General features: G+C 35.8%; 2 protein-coding genes and 1 pseudogene across 2 annotated transcripts; all 3 read left to right on the forward strand.

The window, feature by feature from the left end:
• The first annotated feature begins 5962 nt into the window (after nt 1-5962).
• LOC106802404 (olfactory receptor 51G1-like) lies at nt 5963-6943 on the forward strand. The gene is given in 1 exon segment (XM_014790171.2): nt 5963-6943. A coding segment is annotated over 1 exon segment (981 nt).
• A 6608-nt stretch (nt 6944-13551) lies between these two features.
• On the forward strand, nt 13552-14511 carry LOC106802405 (olfactory receptor 51L1-like; annotated as a pseudogene).
• Nucleotides 14512-20984: 6473 nt separating this feature from the next.
• Nucleotides 20985-21971, forward strand: LOC106802406 (olfactory receptor 52E2-like). Its single transcript, XM_014790172.2, has one exon. It carries the CDS (start codon nt 20985-20987, stop codon nt 21969-21971), a length of 987 nt encoding a protein of 328 aa, XP_014645658.2.
• Nucleotides 21972-25783: the final 3812 nt, after the last annotated feature.

The raw sequence follows: 25783 nt of genomic DNA on the forward strand, positions 1-25783 counted from the left end.
TGGAATCTGATGCTAACTCTGGTTAGATAGTGTCAGAATTGAGCTGAATTATAGAACACCCACCTGGTGCGCTGCATAATGCCTTGGTGGTATGTGGGGAAATCTGCCTTCCCCTACATTGGAATAGGGTCCAGAACTTCCTTTGGGGCCATTATTCTGTCTACCATCAGGGTTTTTTTGTTGTTATTTCCTAAAAATTTGTTTCTACTATACCTCATGTATAGTGTTTATAGTGTTTTTTCTCTCATTGTCATATATATACAGTTATGCATTGCTCAACAATGGGGATACATTCTGAGAAATGTGTCCTTAGGTGATTTTATTGTTATGTGAACATCACAGAGTATACTTACACAAACCTAGATAATATAGCCTACTGCATACCTAGCCTATATAGCACTAATCTTACAGGACACCATCGTATATGCATTCCATCATTGACTGAAACATCAATATGTGGCAGATTTACGTTGGAAATTCATTCTCAAAAATTCTGCTCTTCACATAATGTGTAACTTTCCAGAGAAAACTGATGTTTATTTTAGTATTTATTTGCTTCTTCTATATTTCTGGGGACCTTTCAAATGTAACAATTTAAATTAGTTTGTCAGCTTAGGTTTTTTACTGGACTATATATGAAGGTAAGAGACTTGGCTATAGTTCTTGGTTGCATATTTAAATTTTGGCTTTATTACTTAGGAACTCCATAACTTTGAACATTTACTTAGCTTCTCAATTATATGTTATAATATTATATTATATAGTATTATAGTAAAGACTCTTAATTTCTTAATTGGGGTTTTTAAATTTTTTTCACTCAGAATTTCCATTTGGATCTTTAAAAAATATTCTAATTTCATTGAATATTTCACACTTAGTTTTCATTTTCTTGAGTATTTTTAATCATAATTATAATAAAGACTTCTGAAAACTGTATTATTGGATCCCCTGTTTATTCTTCTGTTTTTTTTTTTTTTTTATTAGATGTTTTTTCTTTTATGTCACATCCATTTGCTTCTTTCCCTGCTTGGTTAGGCTAATGCCAAATATTGTTTTTGTAAAATAAAGTAGAAATAATTTTAGGCCTAGGATAATGCTATATAATACTCCTCCAGTTTAGAGGATTTATATTTTTTCTTCTAGCAGGTGGCTATAATAATCTCAAATCTCCTTACTCAAATTATGATTTGAGATTATTTGATACTATGTCCCTCCCTCTGAGAACTCATCTATTTCTGATTCACCTTTACACATAGGGAAGATACCTGTGGGATCCCATTCCATAGTTTGGGTAGTTTTTAGGACCTTCCCAGTTTTAGTGTCCATTTTAGTTCCATAGACCCTTTGTTCTATTTAGGGCTTTACTAAGTTGGAAGATGCTCACCCTCATTGTATCTAAGGTCAGCCAGCCATCAGAGGTAGAGTCAGGGCTTCCTTGATCCCCTCCCCCTTGAGCTTCCCTCAGGTTTTCTCTGTTCCTGTGGAAATTCCCACTGTCTCATCCTGAGCAACATTCATCCCTTAGGTCCACAGGTCCCTACTTATAAATGCAACATTAGTAAATATGATTCCCTCAGGCTTCCAGAGCCCTAATATAACCAGAAAAATGAGAATATTCTTTTATCACAGATATATAAACTGATAACCTTCTATACCTCTTAGGAAACATAATTTGTAATGAGAGCACTTTAACTATGAGCAAGAAAGCAAAGCAATGAAAGTTAATTAAGTAATGAGGAAACTGAAGTGGCCTACAGACTTGAGTAAGTCTCTTGTGGGGAAGGAGGGCAAAGCTGGTCTGAAAAAAAACTGTCAATTTGTTAATACAAAGGAGGGCGGAAAATATGGGCCAAAGAAAAGAGATTGGCTTTGGGTAGTTGAAGATAGTGGATTCCAGTGAGATGAAAAATGAGTGAGTTTTGAAAGGGAAAAAAACGTGTGATGTGATAAAGTAATGTGAGATGAGATGCGGTTGGCTATTTAAGGTAAGTGGATAGAGTGTTTGAACAGAGTGGTGAGAAAGAGGCTTGGACCGTTATACAATAGAAGGAAAGAATGTCTGTACTTTGATGAACAAGGGTGCAACAACATGTTTTGAGGTCAGAAATAGTAAAGCCATCAGAGAGACACCTGGGAGGTTTAAGCCTGGGAACATAAAAGTAAGGAGGAAGGGGAATAGGGGCAAAATCACATCTGTAAATCCACCTCCCTTATTTCATACTTGAGGAAGAAGGATCTTATAAGGAGTTGCAATAGGTTTCATTTTATTCTGAGAGCAATAGGAAGCAATTAACACATTTCAAGTGCAGGAATAATTTCACTTGCCTATGTGTTTAAGAATTCACTATCTGCTATAAGGAAATTGATTTGGGGAGAATGGCACATGAGAGGAAAGAATGAGATGAGTGAAGAGACTACTAAAATAGTGTAGAAGAGAAATCATGACAGTGGTAAAGAGGTGAAGTTAAGAAATTAAAATACTTTGGACATAAAAACAAAAGAATACGTTGATGAATTGGATAGGGGTAAAAGATTGGAATAATTGAGAACAATACCTAGTTCTGACTAACTATACAGCAAGGGTTACATTTACTAAGATGGAAATAGTAAGGCAGATAACAACAATTCATTTTTGGCCATGTGATGGTTGCCCTGTCTTTTAGATGTGCAATCAAAGATATATAGTAGACTGTTGAATATACTGCTCTGGAGATCAGTAGAGAGGTCAAGAATGGAGATGGACAGTGGAGTTAGCACTGTATAGATAGTTTTTAAAGCCACGTTACTAGATAAAATGTCTTAGGAAAAGAGTGTAGTTATATAAGATATACAAGTAGAAGTAAAACCTGGGGTACTTATGACAGCAGCTAGAAATCTAGCAGTGGAGGAAAACCAAATTAAGATTAAACAAAAAACAAGATAGAAAGAAAGATCATCTAGTGAGAAGAGAGGAAACAAAAGTAAGTGTGGTTTCAAAAAATAATGTATACAGGGAAAAACAGTTTCAAATGAGAAAATGGTTAACTTTTCACATGCTGCTGAGAGTAGTAGTATGATGAGGGAAGGGGCCTATTTTGGATTGGTGACTAGAGTTCATTGATTAGCTTGACTAGAGCTATTTCAGAATCAGCAGGGTGTTGGGTAGGATGCCAGATTTAAGAGAGATCAGGTGAGGAGAGGAAAGAAATTATACACCCTGTTGCCTTCTCATAATCCCTTTTCACATAATTTTTAGAGAATTCCAATTGATTCACAATCTTTGAAGGATGATATTGTTCATTCACTTGTTTTCAGGCCTCGTTACCAGAAATATGTATACATTCCTACTTCCAAATTCTAGGCTCTCTATGCTCACCATAGGAAGTCCCACTTGTGTTTCACAGTGTTATAAGGTCAAAAGATAAATGTCTAGCTTAGAAGCTTTCTGCTTTCCACTTCCTCTTCATATAGAGCTCACTTCCTCTTCTCAGGGATACTTCAGTCTGCCATTGTAATTGAGTAGCTCCCATGATGTTAGAGGACCATCCCTGTGAGTTAAGTAAAGTAACAAAATACAGTCGATTATCTTTCTTCTTCCTAACCCTTTGTGAACCACAAATTCCTAAGGTGGCGTCTTCTTGCAGAGATTCTCACAACTATCCCCCCCTCACTCCCTTCTCTGACCACCAAAAGCTTTTCTTTTCAAGACCTGCCACCCTCAGTTTTCTTCTAGGCCTATCTTTTTGGTAAAACGCTAACAAAAGTGAGAAGATAACACATGTTCAGATAAAACTTGGAAGCATTTGCAGGAGAGGACAGGGTATTACTCAGGGAAACCCGGGAAAAATGCTCTGTAGTATGAGTGGGAAGGGTCATTTATGAATTATTTCCATCACTGTAATTCCTGGTGTGTGTCGCAGGGTCATTACAGTCCAAAGTTGGGCCAGTTTCAGCAGAAGTTACAGAGGCTTTAGAAACAGGGGCTTGGATTCTAATCATAACTATTCTGCATTTGATCAGAGACATTTTTGATCCTCAGACTATTCATATATCACACAGCCTCTGTTGATCTCATATAGATACTTAGGGTTCAAATATGATGACAAATATATAAATAATGTTAACGAGTTTAAAGTACTCTTAGATATTGGAATATGATTCTGACTCATGAATAAACTTAAGGAATTGGATAGCAGTATATGTTTTTCTTAAACTATGTAGAGATCTCCATTGATAGTTGAATTTTCTAATGAAAGAATCATTGAGTCATGAGGGATGAAGCACAGATGGTTAAATGACAGGGGCTTTAGAAACAAACCTAAGACGCTATATGACTGTTGTGACAAGAGGAAATCATGGCAGTAAAAGTATAGATTAGTAAAATACTGAGGTAGTTAAGTATCTGAAGAAACTGATTCTGTTGATTTTGTTTTAACATTGCTATGGCATGTGGGATGGCACATGATGGTAGTCATATTCCTGGAGCTTCAAATGCTGACTAAGCTAGTCACACGGCTGCAGAAGCTGGATAGGTGAGGCATCCACTATTCTGAGAAGTCTCCATCTACATAAGCAGATCTCTGAAATAAATATTTATTAAAGATATTTTACCTATGTGGCTTTGGGCCAACCATTTAAGTCTCTAAGCCTCAATCTACTTATCTATAGTTTGCCTTTCCGTTGATGTCATTGAGATATTTTATGGAATAAACATGAGAATAAAATGTAAAAATTCAAATTGAAAGAACACTGTGCTAAGCATTTTCATATATTATTTAATTTAATTTTCTGTACAATATTGTGGGATAGGGCTTATTCCCTTTGTAATCAAATACATTAAAACTTAATGAGCAAAGGATCAAGAACAAGAAAATCAAGAGAATGGCACCAGATGGTTGCAATTATAAAGGGCCACTGGATTACATTCTGAGGATGGGCTAACTTCATTCTAATACCCTAGGGATGATGAGGCTGTGATTGCTGATATTTTTCTTTGTTTCTGTCAGAGATAGCCCAAGGCCACATCCACAGATAGAGCATTAGAAAACCAGTAGTGAGTTCCAGTGACAACAAAAGGGAGGCTCCAGGATCAGCAAGGCTGATATAGCTCACAAATCAATTATATCCACGGATCAAATGATAACAATTCTCTTAAGTAAAATTCTGGTTTAATTACAGCATAGGTACACATAAATGAAACTTGGTGGAGAATATGAAAGAGAAACAAAACTCCAAATATCCAAGATTTAGTAAATGAGGTAAGTACTGTTTCCCCCTATATGCTTGTGGACTTCTATTTCACATTTAAACCATGGTGAGGGCTCATTTATCTACTTCTTTAATTGCTAACCACTCTCACAGCATATACAAGGTTTTTTGAAGTTTGCATTCACATCCTGTGACATGACTTGATTAATCTTGTGGGTTTTCTCTATTGGATGAAACTAACTCTATGTATTTATTGCCTATGCTGTTTCTGACATTCATTCTAAAATGTTTCTACCAAGTTTCCTTGTCATAGGAAAATAAATGTTTAACGTTGAGAGGTCAGAGTCTTGGATAATATTCTTACTTAACATCATACACAAAAATAAATGGCAAGAAAATGATGAATCTAAAAGTACATAGAAACAAACCGAACTATCCAAATAGTAATAGAAAACACAGCAGAATATGCTATAAACTTAGGGGAGGGAAGAGCATCCTATGAAGGACTCAAAATCCAGAATCAATAGAGTAAAAGATTGGCAGATAACTACATAATAACCATAAACCATTTTAAGGATTAAACAGTTTAATAAATATATTAAAAGAAGTGGTGGCTTTGGATGATTTGTAAAAGTCATTTTCCAAATTGTATAGATAATGTCCCTACAAAACAGTAAGAGTTAAGAAAAAACCTAATAGAGAAACATGAATTGCTATCTTCTTAATATTGTGTATTTTTCTTCATTCTAGGAGTCCACATTTTCAAGGTAAGAAAATGGCTACTTGGGATAGCCTCAAGACAGGCTCTAATTCCAGTATTCGACAGTCTGCTTCATTCTACCTCACTGGAATTCCTGGCTAAGAGAATTTTCATCACTTTACTTCCATCCCCCTTTGTGTGTTCTACCTGACTGGAAAAGTGGGCAACTGCACAATTCTTCACATCATCCACACGGACAAGAGTCTCCATGAGCCCATGTACTATCTCCTGGCTATGCTGTCTCTCACTGACATAGGCATGTCCATCTCCACCCTGCCCACTGTACTGAAAATCTTCTGGTTTGATGCTAGGGAGATTGAGGTGAATGTTTGTGTAGCCCAAATGTATTTTATCCATACTTTTTCTCTGATGGAGTCAGCTGTGCTCCTAGCCATGGCTTTTGACAGGTATGTTGCCATTTGCAATCCTTTGAGATATTGCAGCAAACTTACCCCACAATGCATTGTCTATATAGAAGTCTTCATTGTAATCAGATGCTCCATTGTTGCCCCTGTTGCTCTTGCTCGTATTCCCACATTTTCCTTCTATCACTCCCATGTTCTCTCCTACTCTTTCTGCTTGCATCAAGATGTCATTCAGTTGGCCTGTGATGACATCTCGTTCAACATTTTGTATGGCTTGTTTGTTGTTGCGTTTTATTGGGGTGTAGATTCTCTAGGAGTCTTTTTATCTTATGCTTTTATCCTCCACGCTGTGCTAGGCATTTCATCCCAGGGAGGAAAGCTCAAAGCCCTCAATACGTGTGTCTCACACGTTTGCGCAGTGCTCATTCTGTATGTGCCAATGATAGGGCTCTCCTTAGTGCATCGTTTTGCAAAACACTCCTCCGCCATTATCCACATAACCATGGCCAATGTTTACCTGTTAGTTCCACCAGTACTGAGCCCAATTATTTATAGCATCAAGACAAAGCAGATTCGCCAAGGCTTCCTAAGGATATTATCAGCCAACGGGGTTGGGCTTGCTTACACTTAGAAGGTATAAGATTCCTTATTGTTTTGACCTTTGCATCAATTTTCTTAATCTTGAAGACAACCTGTTTAGAACTTCTTTGACACATTTGGTGCATAATAATTCCATGATAGTTCATAAATCGCTTCAAGAAAAATTTTGCAATTTTTTCTATCATTATTTCCTAGCTTTGAAGTACCTCAAAATCCTGGTGCTAGGAGGTTTAGTAAGAAGAAATTTATTTCATTCAGATAATTTATGGAGACATTTTCCATTCAGGTTTGAAAAGAAGATCAATTTTCCATGTTAAAAATAAGAGTCAGAGAGGCCGGCCCAGTGGCGTAGTGGTTAAGTGTGGGCACTTTGCTTCGGTGGCCTGTGGTTCGCAGGTTCAAATCATGGGCGCGCACGGAAGCACCACTTGTCAAGCCATGCTGTGACGGCGTCCCATATAAAGTAGAGGAAGATGGGCATGGATGTTAGCCCAGGACCAATCTTCCTCAGCAAAAAAAGGAGGATTGGCATCGGATGTTAAGTCAGGGCTAATCTTCCTCACCAAAAAAAAAAAAAAGTAAAAATAAGAGTTAGAGAAGTTAACTTACTATTCAAAGATAACAGAGCTAATATGTAGCTGAGTTGGCATTGGTAACTAGCTATATTTTTTCTCCAGTGAGGTAAAGTAGACCTCATTCTCCAGACTTTGAGCCAAATTGTAATCAAATGGATGTTTGAGTTTAGAGATGGAATAAATGAAAAAATTGCATTTCTTTGTTTCCTTTACTTCTATTAGAGTGAATGTCAGAAAAAGCTTGGGCAATAAATACACATAGTTATTTTTCTCCAGTGGAGAAAACTCACAAGACAAATCAAGTCTTGACACCAAAGAGGCTGTATACTTACCATGAAATGGGGTAAAACTGTATACGAAAATGCCTTGGTTAGTGTACACTCTCATTAGGCGGAATGTCTCATGTATGGAACTTTAAACAAAAATAGAACAAGAGAGATGCCAAAACATCACCATGAACTGTACCTGCACACGACTCTTGCTATGTTACACAATTCCCTAGGAAATAAGAGGGAACAAACAAACTAATTTTCAACACTCAAGCTTCTTAAAGTGAACATTCTAATGGGAGGATAGAAAAGGAACTGAGGCAGTTAGAACAAGGGCTCAAAGAAAACCCAAACTAATTATTTTTGGAAACATACCCTTTTAAATAACCCATCCCCCCCAAAAAAATAACTGTCCTTGGTTAAATAGTAGGAAGCTGGAAAACAAACATAAACACATTTTATAGAGTATTATGGCTAGGATAATCTGAAAAGAAGAAATAATATAGAAAATAGTGCAAAAAATTAAAAACTATAAGAACTATAATTTTAAAAAATTCATTTAGAGAGTAAACTTCTCGAAAAACAGAATAAAGAAATAGATAACAAACTTTGCAGTTCCAAAGGAATTCCAAATAGCAAAAATCTGTGAAAATATACTTTAAAGATGAAATGAGATAAGAAAGCAGATTTTATGGCAAAAGCGTCCAGTAAATGCTAGCGAATAAACCAAAGAGAATAAATAAATACATGCAGTTAAGGTTCATACATGACAAAGGCAGTATTTCTTCCATTCTAACTATGTGATCTCATTTTCCACTCAAAATTCCAAGCTCCAGGGCAAATCATAGGTGAATCCCATTTACTCTGCTCCATAAGCTTTGCCATTTAAGGAATTGATTCAAATTTCCTTTGTAAGAGAGGCCTCTTTTCTCCTTTCTTTCTAAGCTAATTTGCTGTCTTCTTCTTACTCTTCCTCACTCCCAGCTTTTTCTCATTGTTATATGTAGAAAAACTAAATGTGCAAAGACATCTGAGCTTTCTCTCTTACACTTGGGCAACTGGCTTCTTTGAGGTGACACTCCCATTTTTGAAAAAAAAACATGCCTTTTGGCCTGAATAATCAAAAAATGGACATCAGGTTTCTTGTAAGAAAAAAATGAAGAAAAATTTACACATATTAAAACTTCAGCATGCAGATAATGTTGCAGATAATCATAGTGATGGTGATAACGCAGAGATAGAGATAGAAAGTGAGAGAAATAAGTATACATGTATATTGGATAGACATTTATCCTTTGTACTAATTAATGATCTGTCAGTAAACAGATACTGTGCTCAAACTGGATAATATAGAATTTGGTAAAGAGGTCAGAGATCATCGAAAATATGTGGACAGGATTTAGGAAAACCAAGAAGAGAAAACAGATATATATAGTATTGAAGAAGGGAGTTTGCTGCCATCACTAGCCCTAAAGTGGCAAGGGAAAGAGAGTTTACCGGAACTCAGAAAGGGCAGCGTGTGGAGACGGACACCTGTAGAGAGATGCAGCCACCACGAGGAAGCCAAAATGAGGGCTTGGTGGGGAGTCAAAGGAGTAAACACCCCAACTGTATGTTCTTCTGTATTTCTGTTTCCTGTCTGTTCCCATCATTGACCAAGTCAAACCAGAACCCAGAGAGCAAAAGGACTTATTGATGCAGTTCATTGTGGTCTGGACACAGAGCAAGTGGAACTGGAAAATAGACTAAGCATGACCTTCTTCCAGAGACCACTCTGATTTTCATATTTTTATCCACTCTCAGGCTTTGTGGTCTAGGTAGTGCTTTATCCATAGCTCTAAATGTGGACAATTGCCCGTCACATTCTCCCTAGTGAATCAATTACAATTGAGCTTATGACCTAAGGTTGCCAAAGAGTTTGGCAGTGGGAGGTGAAATTGTTTTTTTTATTTCTTTCCATTGCGTACCTGAGAAATATATGGACCATATGGCATAGGAGTACAGTTGAATTGACCAATGATAATCCTCTAAGTTTGGGATCCTTGATCATATCAAACTTAGATGATTCAAAGTGATTTACATAAATATTACAGGAATTAAAGTATAAGGAGAATTCTGAGGCATCCAGTGCCAGTGAAGGCAATAAGTTCAAATCCTTTCTCTGGTAACTTCACAAGGAGACCTCTGACAATGGAGTTGTGAGGATTTTTCTGGTGGTAATGTATAAATAGCTTCTCATTTTCTTAGGTTATCAGTGGATGGTGAATTTCTTTAGAGACAGAGTCATTTTTATTTCTGAGAACTATTTCTTATATAGGGGTCATCAATTCCTAAAAATCTAATTCTCAATTGAATGTATTAAATATAAGAATGCTTGAAGATGAAAAAACTATAACATATATGCAATAAACAATATCTGAGTTGAGTGAACAGATGATAGAATGACTAAGGGTTATAAATAAACCAGTATTGCTGAGATCAAAACCAGCATTGGAAAGATTAACAGCAGACCACATTTTTTAAAGTAGTTTCTGTACTAAACAGGACTGACATTACAAATAGAACTTTCATCCTGATTAGAGATTTCTTATCATTCAGTAGTCCACATGCCAACCCTGCTGCATGGTTCAGTCACCAACAGACATTTAGAAGTCAATATTGTTGACAAACATAGGGAGTTTTATTCATTGAGTAAAAGCTTCTATTTATAGTCAGGTTGGATGTATCTAATTTGTTTCACGAAGAAGAACACTATGGCACAGTGAAGAAAATACCACTGTAGAGAAATATTTGAGTTATAACATTGTATGATTTTTTAAAGAGCTTTTTTAGAGCAAGTTTAGGTTCACAGCAAAATTGAGTGGAAGGTACAGAGATTTCCCATATATGTACTCCCTATTGTATGATTTTGAGGGAGGCAAATCATATAACTGAGTCTCCTTTTTATCCAGTATATAGTAATAGAACTGAACTAGAGTCTCTTTCAGCTCTTAGGTTATAGATGCTATGTCCCTCTCATTGGCTACACCATGTCTAAAATACTTTACTATCCTATTATATTATGCATACAAATTAATATTTCATCTCTTGTTGTGCTACATCATTTGTTCCAGATGTTGAAGCAATAAATATTTGAGAATCTCTATAGCCTTCTTGCCCCTGTATTTCCAAACAGCAATATCCTGCTGCAATTGAGTGCTAGACAGAGGTGCTCGGAAAGGACCATAAGCTGAAATGTTGGCACTGACAGGGTTACATGCACTATCTTGCATTTATCCTGGGGCCTCATATCTCTAAGGACTGGAGGAAGACTTATTAACTCATCCTTCTGGCTCTGAGCATTAGAACCATCTCTCTTGACAAAAGGAATTATTCTATCAACTATGTGAAAACTTGGAAAAATAAAAGTGGGAGGTAATAGGAAAATACAAATGGTGGCTTGAAAAGGAAAAGAGAAGAGGGTGGACATCTGAAGTGTGAGAAGGAGGACCAGGAGATTGGTTCAAGAAGGGAGAGGTTCTCAGTTCATCACAGGACTTAATTTTCACCAAAATATCTTTATTGTTCATGCCCATGCCCTTAACATTCAAGCCAGACTCAGACATTTAAGATAGGACTGCCTAAGATGCCCCAGACTTTGTGGTAGGTGGTCTCCTCTGTGTCTGTGGGCATGGTGCTTACACAAGGTGAAGAACTATTTTCAGACGTAACAGAAGAGGAATTCCAGAATAAGATTGGAGTTACACCAGACAACCTTCAAGATCCCTTCCAATCCCAAGTATCAATGATTTTTAACATGACATTAATTATGGCTCAGAGGTCTAAACTCTACATTATAAGTCCTTCATATTTTTGAGTTTATAAACTAACTCCACAAACTCCATCCTCCTCCTCTGAAGAATGGTGGGAGACATCAAAAGGCCATGTGAATGAGCTTGAAATTATAGGACCAGGAGCAAGAGGTGCTGGACTATCAAAATGAACCAATGTTACAATATAAGGGGTTGTGGTATAATTGGCAGACCAGATCCAGTGAATATATGGAATATAGTGAATATTTGTGTTGTGGTAACTTCAGAGTAATTGTGTCACTCCTCAGATTCCTAGCTCATTGAAGTCCCAAAGATCTCATTCATTTTTTTTGGTGAGACTTCCCATTCTGTTTTGGACTCTGATTTTTATATTTTCCTTCCAAAATTGATACTGAGTAAAATGGAAAGTATACAGGTAGGGTCATTATAATTATCAGAAGAATTGTGGGGTAGAGAAAAAGATTAAGAAGTAATTCATATCACTGACTATACTGAATCTTCATTGCACAAAAAGAAGGTGAAACATAAGTATCAGTTCACCCAATATGGGGGTAGAATTTAATTATAATACGAGTAGTCAGAAATACTGAATTTATCTTTGGAATTTACTTTTTTGATTTCTTAATCATAAGTCTTTCATTTCCTAGAAAACATCCCTATTTACCACCACAGGGGAATATCTTCTGCATTCCAGGTTTACCTACATTGAACAAGAGGAGATTGAAGGGGATTTGACACCCCAAAGGGACAAAGTAGATTTTACAAGACAAGAAGATGCTAATTTATTAATTTAAAAGGGAAGTAATTTATTTCATGGATTGTAAATTCTCAAAACAGCATTTGGGTAAACATGGATGTTTGGCGAGCCATGACAAAGTGGCATTTTGAGAGGCGGCTCATCTTTCTTCCTCCAGAGATATTTTTCTTGACCACAGAAAAAGTACTGGAATCTAATGGGGGGAAATATATTTTCTCTTTTGGCTGAGGAGAAAAGATTCAGTTTCAAGGTTAGATACCAATAGGCTTTTTCTGAGCATTACAGTTTTTTTTGTTATTTTCTTTTCTCTGATTTTTGCTCTCAATCATGAATTTCTACTTTACCTTTCCACAGTCCTTTTCTGTATATTGTTTTTCATATTTGGTAGAAAGAACCGGTCTCTAAATAATTGATCAGTTCTGAAACGTGATAGGAATAAAGTTCTGAATCTTTAAAATCAGAATGAATTGTACTTTGCTTCAATTATATATTTTATAACAAGAGCATTACATATAACAATTACATATTTTATTACAATAATTTTTAAAATTCACATATTATTCAAGTCTGTTTTAATGTGTATTTAGCTCTTGGGGATGCTGGTCCAAGACCAATTTGATATTAGAATTGACTATTTGTGGTTACCAGGCCTGCGACATCAGTTATATAGTTGGAGATTTGTTAGTAAGAACAAGAACCATGCTGACCAAAACTTGCTTGAGTTCTGTAATGATATCGTGCCTGGTGCTCTAGTACTATTAAAAAAGCTATCAGGCTAAGACAAATAAAGGCATTTCGTGTAAATTACTGAAGAAGTCATTAAAAACATAAATGGTAATCTAAGGCTGGTAACCCTGGCCAAGAATGTTTCAAGAGAAAATTTTAAAATTAAAAATCTATCCTAGAAGAAGTTGTGTATGTGCTGCTCTGAGTAGTGTCTTTAGAAGAAGATCATCCATATTTAGAGAAGATGTGGATGAGTCTGCATCTGGGAAGCAGAAGGGGAGGTCCTTGTGGTTATAAAGTGAATATTTTACATAACTGATGAAACTCAGCAATGAATGAAGAAAAACAAAACAAAAACGTGGGGATGAATTTAGGAATCATTAGAGGTAAGGTCTGAATTTTTGTTTTGTTTTTTTTCTTGACATAGATGCTGATCTTATTGCTGCCTTCCCCACTGGAGGGTGATCGTGAAACTGGATTTTGGTGTAATAGTAAGCCCTATGGCAACCTTAAACTCCAGCAGTACCTTGTCCTCCACACTCTACCTCACAGGTATTCCTGGATATGAGGATTTCGCCACTGGATTTCCATCCTATTCTGCCTCCTCTACCTTGGTGGAGGAATGGGTAACTGCACCATCCTCCTGCATATCATCCAGACAGACCCCAGGCTCCATAAGCCCATGTAATACTTCCTGGCCATGCTTTCCCTCACTGACATGGGCATGTCCATGCCCACAATGATATCACTCTTCAGGGTGTTGTGGTCCATTTCCAGGGAGATCCAGTTCAATATCTGTGTGGTCCAAATGTTTTTCATTCACACTTTCTCCTTCACTGAATCATCTCTGCTCTTGGCCATGGCCCTTGACTGGTATGTGTCCATCTGCCATCCTCTGAGATATGTGACCATTCTCACCCCAAGACTTATCACTAAAATTGGAATTGCAGCCGTGCTTAGGAGTGCCTTTGCCATGATTCAACTTCTGGCCCGATTGCCCTTTGTTACCTCCTGCTGCTCCCACATCCTTTCTCATCTTATTGTCTGCACCGGCACATGATCCGCCTTGCCTGTGCTGACACCAAGTTTAATGTTGTATATGGGTTGGTTCTGATCACTGTGTTGTGGGGCATGGACTCTCTGGGTATTTTTGTGTCTTATATTTTCATCCTTTACTCAGTATTAAGAATTTCATCCCATAAGGGGAGGTTTAAGGCCCTCAACACATGTGCATCCCACATCTGTGCTGTACTCATTCTATATGTGCCTATGATTGGGCTATATATTGTCCGTCGTTTTGCCAAACACTCCTCTCCCATCATCTGCATCTCCAGGGCTCACATGTACTCATTAGTTCCACCTGCCTCAACCCAACCATCTATAGAGTGAAGACCAAGCAGGTCTGCCAAGGAATTCTCCACCGGCTTCTCCCCCAAAAAATCAGATCTACTGTGATGTAGACATGTACTCAAGACAGTGATGGCATCAGTCTTAATGATGTAAATAGATGGTGATTTGTTTGCTCTAGGTATGTTGGCAGCAGAATTACCAATGAGAGACTACCTAAGAAGCAGAAAGAGAGCTAACAGAGCGTCACAAAAATGTCTTAATGGAGAAAGTTGGTGTCTACTGCAACTATACAGCCTGCCTTAACATGTACACAAACACTGAGTCTGTAACAGTACCTTGAACTTGCAGGTGTTGTGTCTGAGCCAGTGTCTTAACTACTGCTGGCCGTATAATTTGAGAAGTCCGGTGCAAAGTAAAAGTTGCTGGGCCTTTTGCTGAAAATGCAGAGAAAAAAAAAGAGCTTTTATTTTTCTTCCATGGTCTCTCTTTTAATCAATTATTTTATTTTTAGTTTTCTCATTTATCTTGCTCTCTTTGGGCATGGGGATACCTCTGGGGTAAGTGCAAACATGCACAGGAACATGAGGTCCTTGTCTTGTGAACTGGAGCAGTGGTTACGTGTGAGGATAGGATCAGGGTCAGGAGATTTCCAAAGACAAAAGGCAGCATCAGCAGTCTCTGGTCAGGATAAGGTAGCAAGTGGCCAAGAAATCATTCTGGAAAGATAAGGAGGGTATGGCAGGTGTGAATGTATGTGAGTCAAGCTCCAAGCCTTAGCACCTTCCCCATTTTCATGTCAGATTTCTATTACAGAACATAAATTCAAAGATAATTTTTAAAAAATAATTCAAAACAGCATTAAACCCTGAGCACCACAGAGTATTAAACCCCAAGCTTTGGGCCCCCTTTTGAAATCAGAGTCCTAATTACTGCGTTGGTCACACTCCCACCAAAAGCCTGTCAGCATTAAATGAGACTTTACAAGTCCAACTTTTGAAATATATTGGTTAGATACTATTTCTGGGGAAGAAAGAAGGCAAAAGGACTGTGTAAGGCCATACCTGTACCAAAAATGTTTTTATTTTTCATAGAATAAATAGATACATTTGAACCATCTGAGACACTGCTTAAAGTTATCGGTAAGTTTACAGGGTTCCTTTACCAAAGGCTATGTAAATTTTGCCTATTGGATATAACTCAAAATTGAATCATGATATTAAACATCAATAAAAAGAATTGAAAGAGTAAATGATTACATTTGAGAGTCACTATGAATTTGAAATGAGTTGACACAGTAAATCAGAGGGAACAACTTAAAAAAACAGAAAACAAAATTAAGAGGTTAAATAATCTGTCCATGTCACTTTTCTTAGTAAATTTATAGAGCTGATTCAATGGAAGTATTCTAACTTGAGAGCCCTTGTTCTTGAAGAGGGAATTATACTGTCCCCCCTAAATGATGATCTGGGATGGTAAGAGAATGAACTTGATCAATCATTGTGTGCTCTGACATAAAGCAAGTTAACAAAAGGTTAGTGGAGACTCACAAGGTAATCAAGAAACCTCACTTTTTCATGGTTTCTTTCCTTAGAAGTCATGGCTGTCTATTCACGACTCAGGGTCAGATCCTTAGAGACCTTGTGTCCTTTACACAACTGCCTTTAGGGGATTTTCTAGTGAAAGCTTCTCCCTGGCAAAGAGCAATGCCCTCATAAAGACTGAGCAGGTTGAGAAAAAACAGAAACGGGATTCCAACATAGTGCTCAGTCTGGTGAGTCTTCCCTGCCTCTGGGCTCACAGTGTACCCTTTGAATACAGTGATGGATGAAGGGAAAGAAGAGGGATAGAAGAGGATGAGAAGAGACACAGGATAAGTTTTGGGAAAGAAGACTAATAATGAAACTTAGGAAAGGATAATATCACATTTAGGAAAGGCCATATAATCCTAGTAAAAGTATTTAGGAAAGGCCATATAATCCTAGTAAAAGTATTTGGATTTCAGCCTGAATCTATTCAGTGTGCATTTTAGAAAACTTAGTCTGCCTGATACCTTAAGGAATGATAGAAAACTAGTGTCTTTGGAACATAGTTCAAAATATTTTAAAAGAATTATCTGTTCTAAAATTAGGGTTTAATTTTTAAGGGCTTATTTACACTTATTATTTCTATATTCTAGATAAAGAAACAGAGGTATAGAGATGCTGAAGTTCTTGTGCAGGTCACACAGCTAAACAGTAAAACATTTTAGTTTACTTTCCTCCAACTCTAGAGTGAATAAGTCATGAGGCTACTTTCAACACAATTAGTCTGACTGCAGAGCTCATTCTCTCAAGAACTAGAAAGCACTGTGCTCTCATCAACCCCAGAAATGATGATGGTTTGAACCATCCCAATTAGGATGCAAGCAAGCATACTGATTTCAAGGATATTTTTTTTAAATGCACTTTATTCCTTTTTATTTTTGGAGGAAGATTGGCCCTGTGCTAACACCTGTTACCAATCTTCCTCTTTTTGTTTTTTCTCCCCAAAGCCCCAGTATGTAGTTGTATATCGTAGTTGTAGAATTGTAGCTCTTCTATATGGGACAACTCCTCAACATGGCTTGATGAGCAGTGAGTAGGTCTGCGCCCAGGATTCGAATCTGCTTACTCTGGTCTGCCAAAGTGGAACATGCAAACTTAACTGCTGTTCCACGGGGCCGGGACCCTCAATGATATTTTTAGAAATAGAAGCAACAGTGTTTTTCTTTAAATAGGTGGAAAAGGGAAAAGGATGATGCTCATATTTCTGAGTTGGCCAAGTCACTGAATGGTAATGACATTTACTGAGATAGACAACAGCAAAAGTAAAATAAAGATTAGAGTTGGAGTTTGGTAAAAGCAGGGTTAGAGATTCAATTTTAAAAATATTTATTTGTAATATTTTTACAAAAGAAAAAGTGGAGGTAATTGCCCAAGAGGAATTTGTTTATATGAATCTGAATTTGCTATAATTCTGAGAGCTGGTGGTATTTATTTAGGAGTCCTTATTACAAAGATTGCTATTAAAGCAATTGATGAGGATGAGATTATTCGTAGAGCTTAAATTGAATGAAAAATAACAGGCGCTAAGGCTGAAGGTTAAGAATCCCTAATGTTTATTGAATGATCAGAGAACAAATGTCTTTACAAAAGAATGAGAAGGTGAAATCGGAGAAGGAGAAAGAAAATCAGAGATGTTCAATATCACAGCATTTATCTTCTAGAGCTAAGAAAAATGCGCTTATAGAATGCATTTTTCGGTTACAAATGTCAGAATGTGAGGCAATGATGAGATTTAAAAGAAAGCATTTGATCTTGCTATTGAGAAGTTCTATGTTTTTATCAATCAGAACATCTTATAATTTTTAAAAATTCTACCCTGTATTAATTTTAAGAGTAGACTGCCCAATTAAATTCAAATATTGATGTACAGCTTATTTCACTGTTAGTGGGGTAGTTCCGTGAATTTATTTTTAGAAATATGTTTCCTTTGGGTATCCTTGTTTATAAACACTGCATCACATTATATATAATATTTTTTACGCATAATTGCAGAGGCCTCAATTTTAAAACATCTCGGAACAGTTTCTGACATATAAAACATGTTCAGTAATATTTATTTCACAAATGAATAATGCATACATGTGTGAAACCAGCAAGAATATTAGAGAACAAATTATATAAGGCCTATATCTTTTTAGCTATTAATAATTTTAATATTAATTTCTTAATGCGAAAGACTCTATTAAATGATGCTGGAGATACAAAAATAAATGACTTATATCCTATCTGCCACTAAGAGATTCATATTCTGTGAATATTTTATTGAATTTTCACATCTAAAAATAAAGTGCACCTCATATGAGTGCAGCCTGATTAATTTTTTACAAACTGACAACACTGGTGTAACCAGTATATAAATGAATAAACAGACATTATCAGCACCCTAGAAGTCCCACTCAGTTCAATACTCCACAAAGTAATAACTATCCAGACTTTTTAGATGCTAGATTAGTTTTTACTGTTTTTAACTTTTACAATATGGCTGATTTATTTTTCTCATCATTATTTGTAATATTTTTCCATGTTCTGGCATGCAGTTGTAGATAGTTCATATGTACAGTATTTTACTATATAAATATATTGAATTATATTTATTCTTTGTGCAATTGATGGAAATTTTGTAAGCAGTTCACATTCTAAGTTAGATACAGACATGTAAACACAAGTGATAGTTGTAATAATGCTGTAATATAGATTTGTATTAGAACTTGTAAGAACACAGAGGAAGAAGGGATCAAGTCTGTATGAGGCCATTCACCAGTGCCCCAAGTATATATCTGAATTATGTCTTGTAGAATGATTTAAAATTTTGTTTGATGGAACTTTCCATTATTGTTGACATCATTTTCTTTATTAGAGGCTTGGACATAACACTGATATTTTTACCAATTCAAATACAACGGAGTCAAGGAGAAAATATCTAGGTGATTCTATGGTAACATCTAACAGATAGAATACCTCTGGGAAGGAGTAAAACTTCAAGATGATTTGAACACAAGATTCTAAGTACTCTTGACTTGGAAGATAACCAAGATTACTAACAACCTTTCCTTGACCACATCCATCTCACTGTAACTTTTCCCCATTTAAATTTTTGTAATTCCTGAAGCCCTTGTCAGCAGGTTCAAAACAATTCCTTTCCACCTTCATATAGCCATAGAGCATATATTTTGTCCCTGGGGTTTTACAAAATTTACACCTTTAACAATCTAAGAAAAACTGTTTAATGTCCACTGGAGCATAAAGATTTATATAGCTGAGAAATCAGATCTTGTTCCTTTCTCCAAATTCCCCATTTCCACTCTAGTTTTTTAGGTTCTTTGTCTATATTTGTGTTCCACTTGGTTTGTTCACACCACTTTCTGGCTACTTACCTAATATTTACCTTCCGCACCATTGTAGGATATGATTGTATGACCAGGGAGATATAATTTCCACTTATTTTAGTTGCAATCACGAATATAGTATCATTCCTTCCTCTTAGAAAAGCTAGAGAAGCAGCTTATTTTTACCCTTTAGCAATCAAATCTACAACTAGTACTTAGGAAATTTCCCACTAATTGAGAAACTCTTGCATATGTGTATATGGGAAAGAGGAACTTGGTTGATATTTTTGCTGGTTTCCACCCATGAGATTCACAGAAAAACTTGCCTCTGTGAGTGATTCCTACCCTCACTCTTCCTGTTACGCATTGTCATCTCTTTTAAAAGTATTGACATTTCCATTGCAATCTTATGAAAATAGCCTCTATTTCTATGGGAACTGCCACAGAGTGTCTCCTGCTAATGGTGTCTCCTGCTCCTAGCTTTGCTTCTCTTCATGTTTACCATACATACTCAACTGCACCTTCCATAACCTGTTTATCACAGACATTCTTCTTGTTTTTTTTCCCCTTTACATCAATGTCTAGGTAATACCCTGACTTAATCAATGAAAATGAGTTCATAATTTGTATTGCTGCTCTGGAATCTTCAAATGATCAGAAGAGACACTTCTTACTACTAAATAGTTACACTGAGCAATAAATAAATGCTTTGGGAATACTCCCCTATCAAGTATTATTAGCAAACTACATGAAGACATATATTAAAGGTTTAGGTAATTTTGGAAATGATTGAATTACCATGCACCTAATTTAACAATGCTCTTATTTTTTTCTCTTTATTTTTGATTGACATTTTCACTTGTATCTTAAACTCCTAAAGTCATAAATGACTTTAATAAATGATAAATGCTAATATATTTTAATCAGATGGATGTTGTGAGTTTTAAAAAATATAGTGTATTTGTATAATGTGTGTGGAATATTATGTTTGTGTGTATGTGTGTGGTACCTGTAAATATAACACAAGTAAGGCACGCAGTACATTTTCCTTTATATCCATTTTTTCCCCATGTCCATTCACTACTTTTCTTCCTAGCTTAATTTCCCAGATCTACTATGAAAAGCATTTTAAACTTCAAGCCTCTTAAACTCTTTGATCCTTACATCATTTAGATATAAAATCTGGAATATTCACGTTCTCCTTGAAGGTGTTTTCTTTTTAATATTCTGACAAAAAGCCTTGCAAATAGCAGGTAGCACCTCAATAATTGGTAGTTGATGCTGCTGTTTTCACTATTATTCCCTTTCTTATTTTGTAATAATGACTAAATACTAACAGGTGGATCAATTTTAATCCTTTAAAGTAATTTTTAATATTTGGGCACAAATTTTGATGAATTTGGAATAGTTATTATTCATCCTGTGTGTCAATCCCTGTGTGTTGTCATTCAATCAAATGGAATTATTTCCCTCACTATATTTAGAGGCTAGCAGAACCTTAAGCTGGTCAACATTGAAGGGGAGTTCTGTTGGTGATGATTGTGGTAATGAGAGAAGGTAGCTAATTAAGTGTTCTCATACTATCTTTAGGTCTCCAAAGCTTCAGAAAACTGTCTGGTGACCTGTAGATTGGGTGAGCATACATTTCTGAAGACTTATGCATTACCAAATAGCATGTCCCTTCCCAATGACACGCAAATTCACCTCTTCTCCTTCTTGTTGCTGGGAATCCCAGGAATGGAAAAACACCACATCTTGATCGGCTTTCCCTTTTGTGCTGTGTATCTGATTGCACTCATTGGGAACTTCACTATTCTGTTTGTGATCCAGGCTGACAGCAGCCTACACAAGCCTATGTTCTACTTTCTGGCCATGTTGGCTACCATTGATTTGGGTCTCTCCACAGCTACCATTCCTAAAATGCTCGGGATCTTCTGGTTCAAGCTGAGAGAGATCATCTTTGAAGCCTGCCTCACCCAGATGTTTTTCATTCATAGCTTCACACTTATGGAATCAGCAATCCTCTTGGCAATGGCTTATGACCGCCATGCGGCCATCTGTAACCCACTCCGATATAGTACCATCCTCACCAATAAGGTCGTTTTTGTGCTTGGTCTTGGTGTGCTAGTGAGGGCATTTATTTTTGTGATTCCATTTATATTTCTCATTTTGCGATTGCCCTTCTGTGGGAATCATGTCATTCCCCATACCTACTGTGAGCACATGGGACTTGCTCGCCTATCTTGTGCCAGCATCAAGATCAATATTATTTATGGCTTGTGTGCAATTTGTAATCTTGTGTTTGACCTCATAGCCATTGCCCTTTCTTATGTTCAGATACTCCGTGCTGTTTTCTGTCTTCCTTCCCGTGAAGCCCGACTCAAGTCCCTCAGCACCTGTGGCTCTCATGTTTTTGTAATTCTTGCTTTTTATACACCAGCCCTCTTTTCCTTTATGACACATCGTTTTGGCCGAAATGTCCCCCGCTATATCCACATACTCCTGGCTAATCTTTATGTCGTAGTTCCACCAATGCTCAACCCCGTCATATATGGAGTCAGAACTAAACAGATCTATGACCGTGTGAAGAAAATTATATTACAGAAACAAGGAAAGACACGTAATACATGGAGGTTCAACATGCAATTTTATGAACCTTAAGTCAGAGAAACGCCTTCTCATTAAAATTATGTTAAAATATGTATCTATATTATCTCTCTTCTGTAAGTATTTAAATGCATTTAATTTTCACCCGCTTTTCAGACCATGCTTCACAATATTCATTGCTGCATTCTCCTTGTCCCTTATAATTTCATTTAGCAGGTTATATCATTTTCCTCTATTCTTTTAAATATCTAGTGGATATTTTTATATCAAAAATTTTAAATCCATCCATTGTTGCTAGATTAATCGGTCTCATGGAGCTTATTTCTTTTCCTAATGTAATTATAATCAATTCTGAATGTCTATATTTCTATTTATAACTGCAGGATGCTGGAAATAAATGATAACTATGCCACTTTGCCTGACTTTGTGGAATTCACAGAGTTTAATTTAGTCAGTAAACTCTATTTATAAACATCCATCCTTTTTCCTTCAGCCTTTTAATATCTTGATAATTAAATTTGTCTCTGTTTACAAATATGAAATAATTTATATTTAAAGCAATCTGATAATTTTAGTATTTTAAATGCACTACTAATTTCATGCACATTTAACATAATTACTGTTATTTTTCTATCAAATTTACTATCTTATATTTACTATCTTTTACTTCAATCTGAGCTATAGATCTTTCACAAGAAAAATTTTCTTCTTTTGAATTATTCTTTATCATTACTGGAGATTCCATTTGCTTTAATTTTATACATAATTTTTACAATAACTTCAGCGATAGCCCCACAGATGCCCCTGCAACTTATCAAATTTTAATGTAAATTAACAATTTTACCACTTTCTGTTAACAAGGGACCTTAGAAAATATTAGTTCATTTATCTACTTTCTGACATATATTATTGGTGGTTTAATATACTTATAAAATTTAAAACTTACACACATATGGTAATTGTTTTGAATAGTCAATATTCAAGCCCCAGATATTTACTATTTCTATTGCTATTCATTCCTCCTTGCATCTTGAAAATTCCATTTGTAATGACTCTACTAATGTCTGAAAAATAAACTGAAATATTTTCTTAATGCACTTTTGCTGGTGGTGATATTTCAGCTTTTCTTTGCCTAAAATAATTGTATTTCACCTTGATTTTAAGGTTATTTAGAGGATATAGAGTTCTAAATTAACTATTTTTATAGCTTTATAGAAGTATGATTGAGAAATGAAAATTGTCTATATTTAGCTTGTATAATGTGATTTTTAAAGGTGTACATGTGATGACAATATATGTATACATTATGAAATGATTACCACCGTCAAATTAATTAACACATCCATCAGCTCCATCAACAAGAAATTTAAAATAAACATGATCTATAATCTCATATCTTTGGTTTACCCTTTAAGACTTCCTGCAAGATTTAGAAATTTCCATTTTTTCACTCCAATCCTTCTTCTTGACAAAGTGTCCACTTGCTCACATTTCGGACATCTTAAAAACAAACTACCAAAACCATTTCCACTCTTCATCTTATTCTAGTTACTGTCCTATTTCTCCTCTTCCCTTCACAGCCAGACTTTCTAAAAACAGTTTTCATTCATCTTATCAAGTACATACTTTAACAGTTTCTTAGTGAGAGTCTCTTGGTGCTAACTCCTCTGGTGTCTATTCTTTTAAAGTTTTCTTCATTTCACCCTCTTCTTGAATAGTACTTTTCTAGATATACAACTCCATTTTCCAATTATGACATTTCCTTAGCCTTTTGAGGTCATTATCCTATAGTCTCTGGCATCTATTATTGCTTTGAAGAAGTCTGTTGTTGGCCAAATTGTTCTTAATTTGTAGGTAATCATCTTTTCTCTCTGACTGTCATTAAGTTCTATTGCTTTCTTTGGTGTTCTTTAGTTTCAGATGAATAAATTTCAAAAGCATTATGGTAAGTGATAAAACTCAAGACACAAAAGACTACATACTGCATGATTTAAATGAAATTCTAGAGAATGCAAAACTATAGTGTGGGTAGTGTTTAGGAACCCACATTTTAAAGTTCCCTATGTGATTCTTAGATGAAACTAAAATTGAGCTACAACTATGCAAATTGAGGCACAGAGAAATTAGTTGACTGTTGAGAAAATATTTTCGTCAAGTACTTCACACCTCAAGCTAAAAATGTGAAGAGAATCAACATTTATTTAGCACTGGCGAGACTCCAAACTCTTTATTGTGTGATTTATATACATAATCACTTAAAACTCTCAATATTTTTTAGAGTTAATTATCATAAATACCCATATGATAAATAGCTCAACAAGCTTATATTTAACGGGCTAGTGAGAAAAGGAGCAAGGATTTGAATCCATCTAGCTTTAAAGACACAATTTTCCTGTAATCTCAGAATGATCACATATACAGCCAAATCTCACTGAATGGGGCTTTCAGGAAAACAACTTCTCTCAGGCTTAGGTATCATAATTGCTACCGCTCATTCCATCCTCCATTACCACCCTCAGTTTAGATTCATTTAGCCAACGTTTAATTATCCACAAGAATTCACTGGGATACAAAGATGCCTAAGGTAAGGTTTATAATCAGTTTCAGGGTCTCAGAGGTACATATAACATATATATATATATATATATATATATATATATATATACACACACACACACACATATCCTTTCTTTCTCTTATGCTCCTGAAAAGATTGAAATTAAAAATATGTGTGGCAGAGGGGTGAGTTCAAAATATCATCTTTCTTAGTTATAAAGATTATTTTGGAGGACCTAGTTTGATTAGAGAGTCAATTAACACTCTAACTAAACTCCAGAGTTGGGCATATATTTCTAATCAGAACAGAAAGACTTAGTCCTGGAGGAGCATCATATAATACATGGCTTCCTTAGCAAATCTCACTACCAGGCAGTGTCTGTCTGCATGTGTGTGTGCTGGAGAGGTGTCTTAATTAAACTTACTTAGTTTATTCTTACCAAATTTTTAAATCTACAGCTTCCCTCTAGCACATAATGAACAAGGGTGTGGAAAAAGGATGGGCTTTACAATACATGAACATCAAGAGTATGATAGAAACATTTTAGTCCAGTAGTTTGATAAAGTTAATTCAGACATATAAATATTTCTTTTCAATATAATAACATTGAACACTTATCTAGTGCTTACAGTCTCATAGTCCCTCCCATGTTCTTTATATATATATGTAAACCCATTAAATTCTCATCAAACTAGATAACATTTGTAGCATTAATATCCTCATTTTACAAATAAGGAAACTGAGGAATAGAGAAATTAGTTGACTTTCTCATGGTCACAGTGATCATTAAAAGTCAAGCAAGGATTTGAACCTAGGATGTTTGGCACCAGGATTACATTCTTAACCACTACACTATAGTTAGTTACATTACACTATGATATATCAATGTGACAAGTGCTGTGACAGAAGTAAAAAATAGGTAATCAGCCAAGGCTACGGAATTTAGAAAGTCAGAAAACAGTTCCAGAACATAGAACATCAAGAAAATCAGATAGGTAATGAAACAAATTTCCCTGTGGATTAGGTGAAATCAGGTGTCAATGTCTGTGTGTGTGTGTGTGTCCCTGTGTGTGTGTGTTGGGGGAAGGTGGTGTCCAGTTTTGAGTTAGCCACTTCTGCATTCAATCATCTCATTTCCTAGGGATTATCCCATTTTCCCCATCCACAAATTTGATTAATAATCAAGTCTACACTTTCTAGAATGATAGTTCTCAAAATTTGGAAGGCTTGAAGCCTCTTAAAAATAGACATTGTTCTGGCCCACTGTAAAATTATCAGATTCAAAGACTTCTGTAGTGTATCCCATAAA

This window comes from Ceratotherium simum, chromosome 7 (assembly GCF_057802395.1).
Source record: "Ceratotherium simum simum isolate JZ-2026a chromosome 7, ASM5780239v1, whole genome shotgun sequence".
NCBI lineage: Eukaryota > Metazoa > Chordata > Mammalia > Perissodactyla > Rhinocerotidae > Ceratotherium > Ceratotherium simum.

Coding starts and splice junctions, on each gene's coding strand:
- LOC106802406 (XM_014790172.2), top strand. CDS start 20,985: ATGTCCCTTCCCAATGACACGCAAATTCACCTCTTCTCCTTCTTGTTG.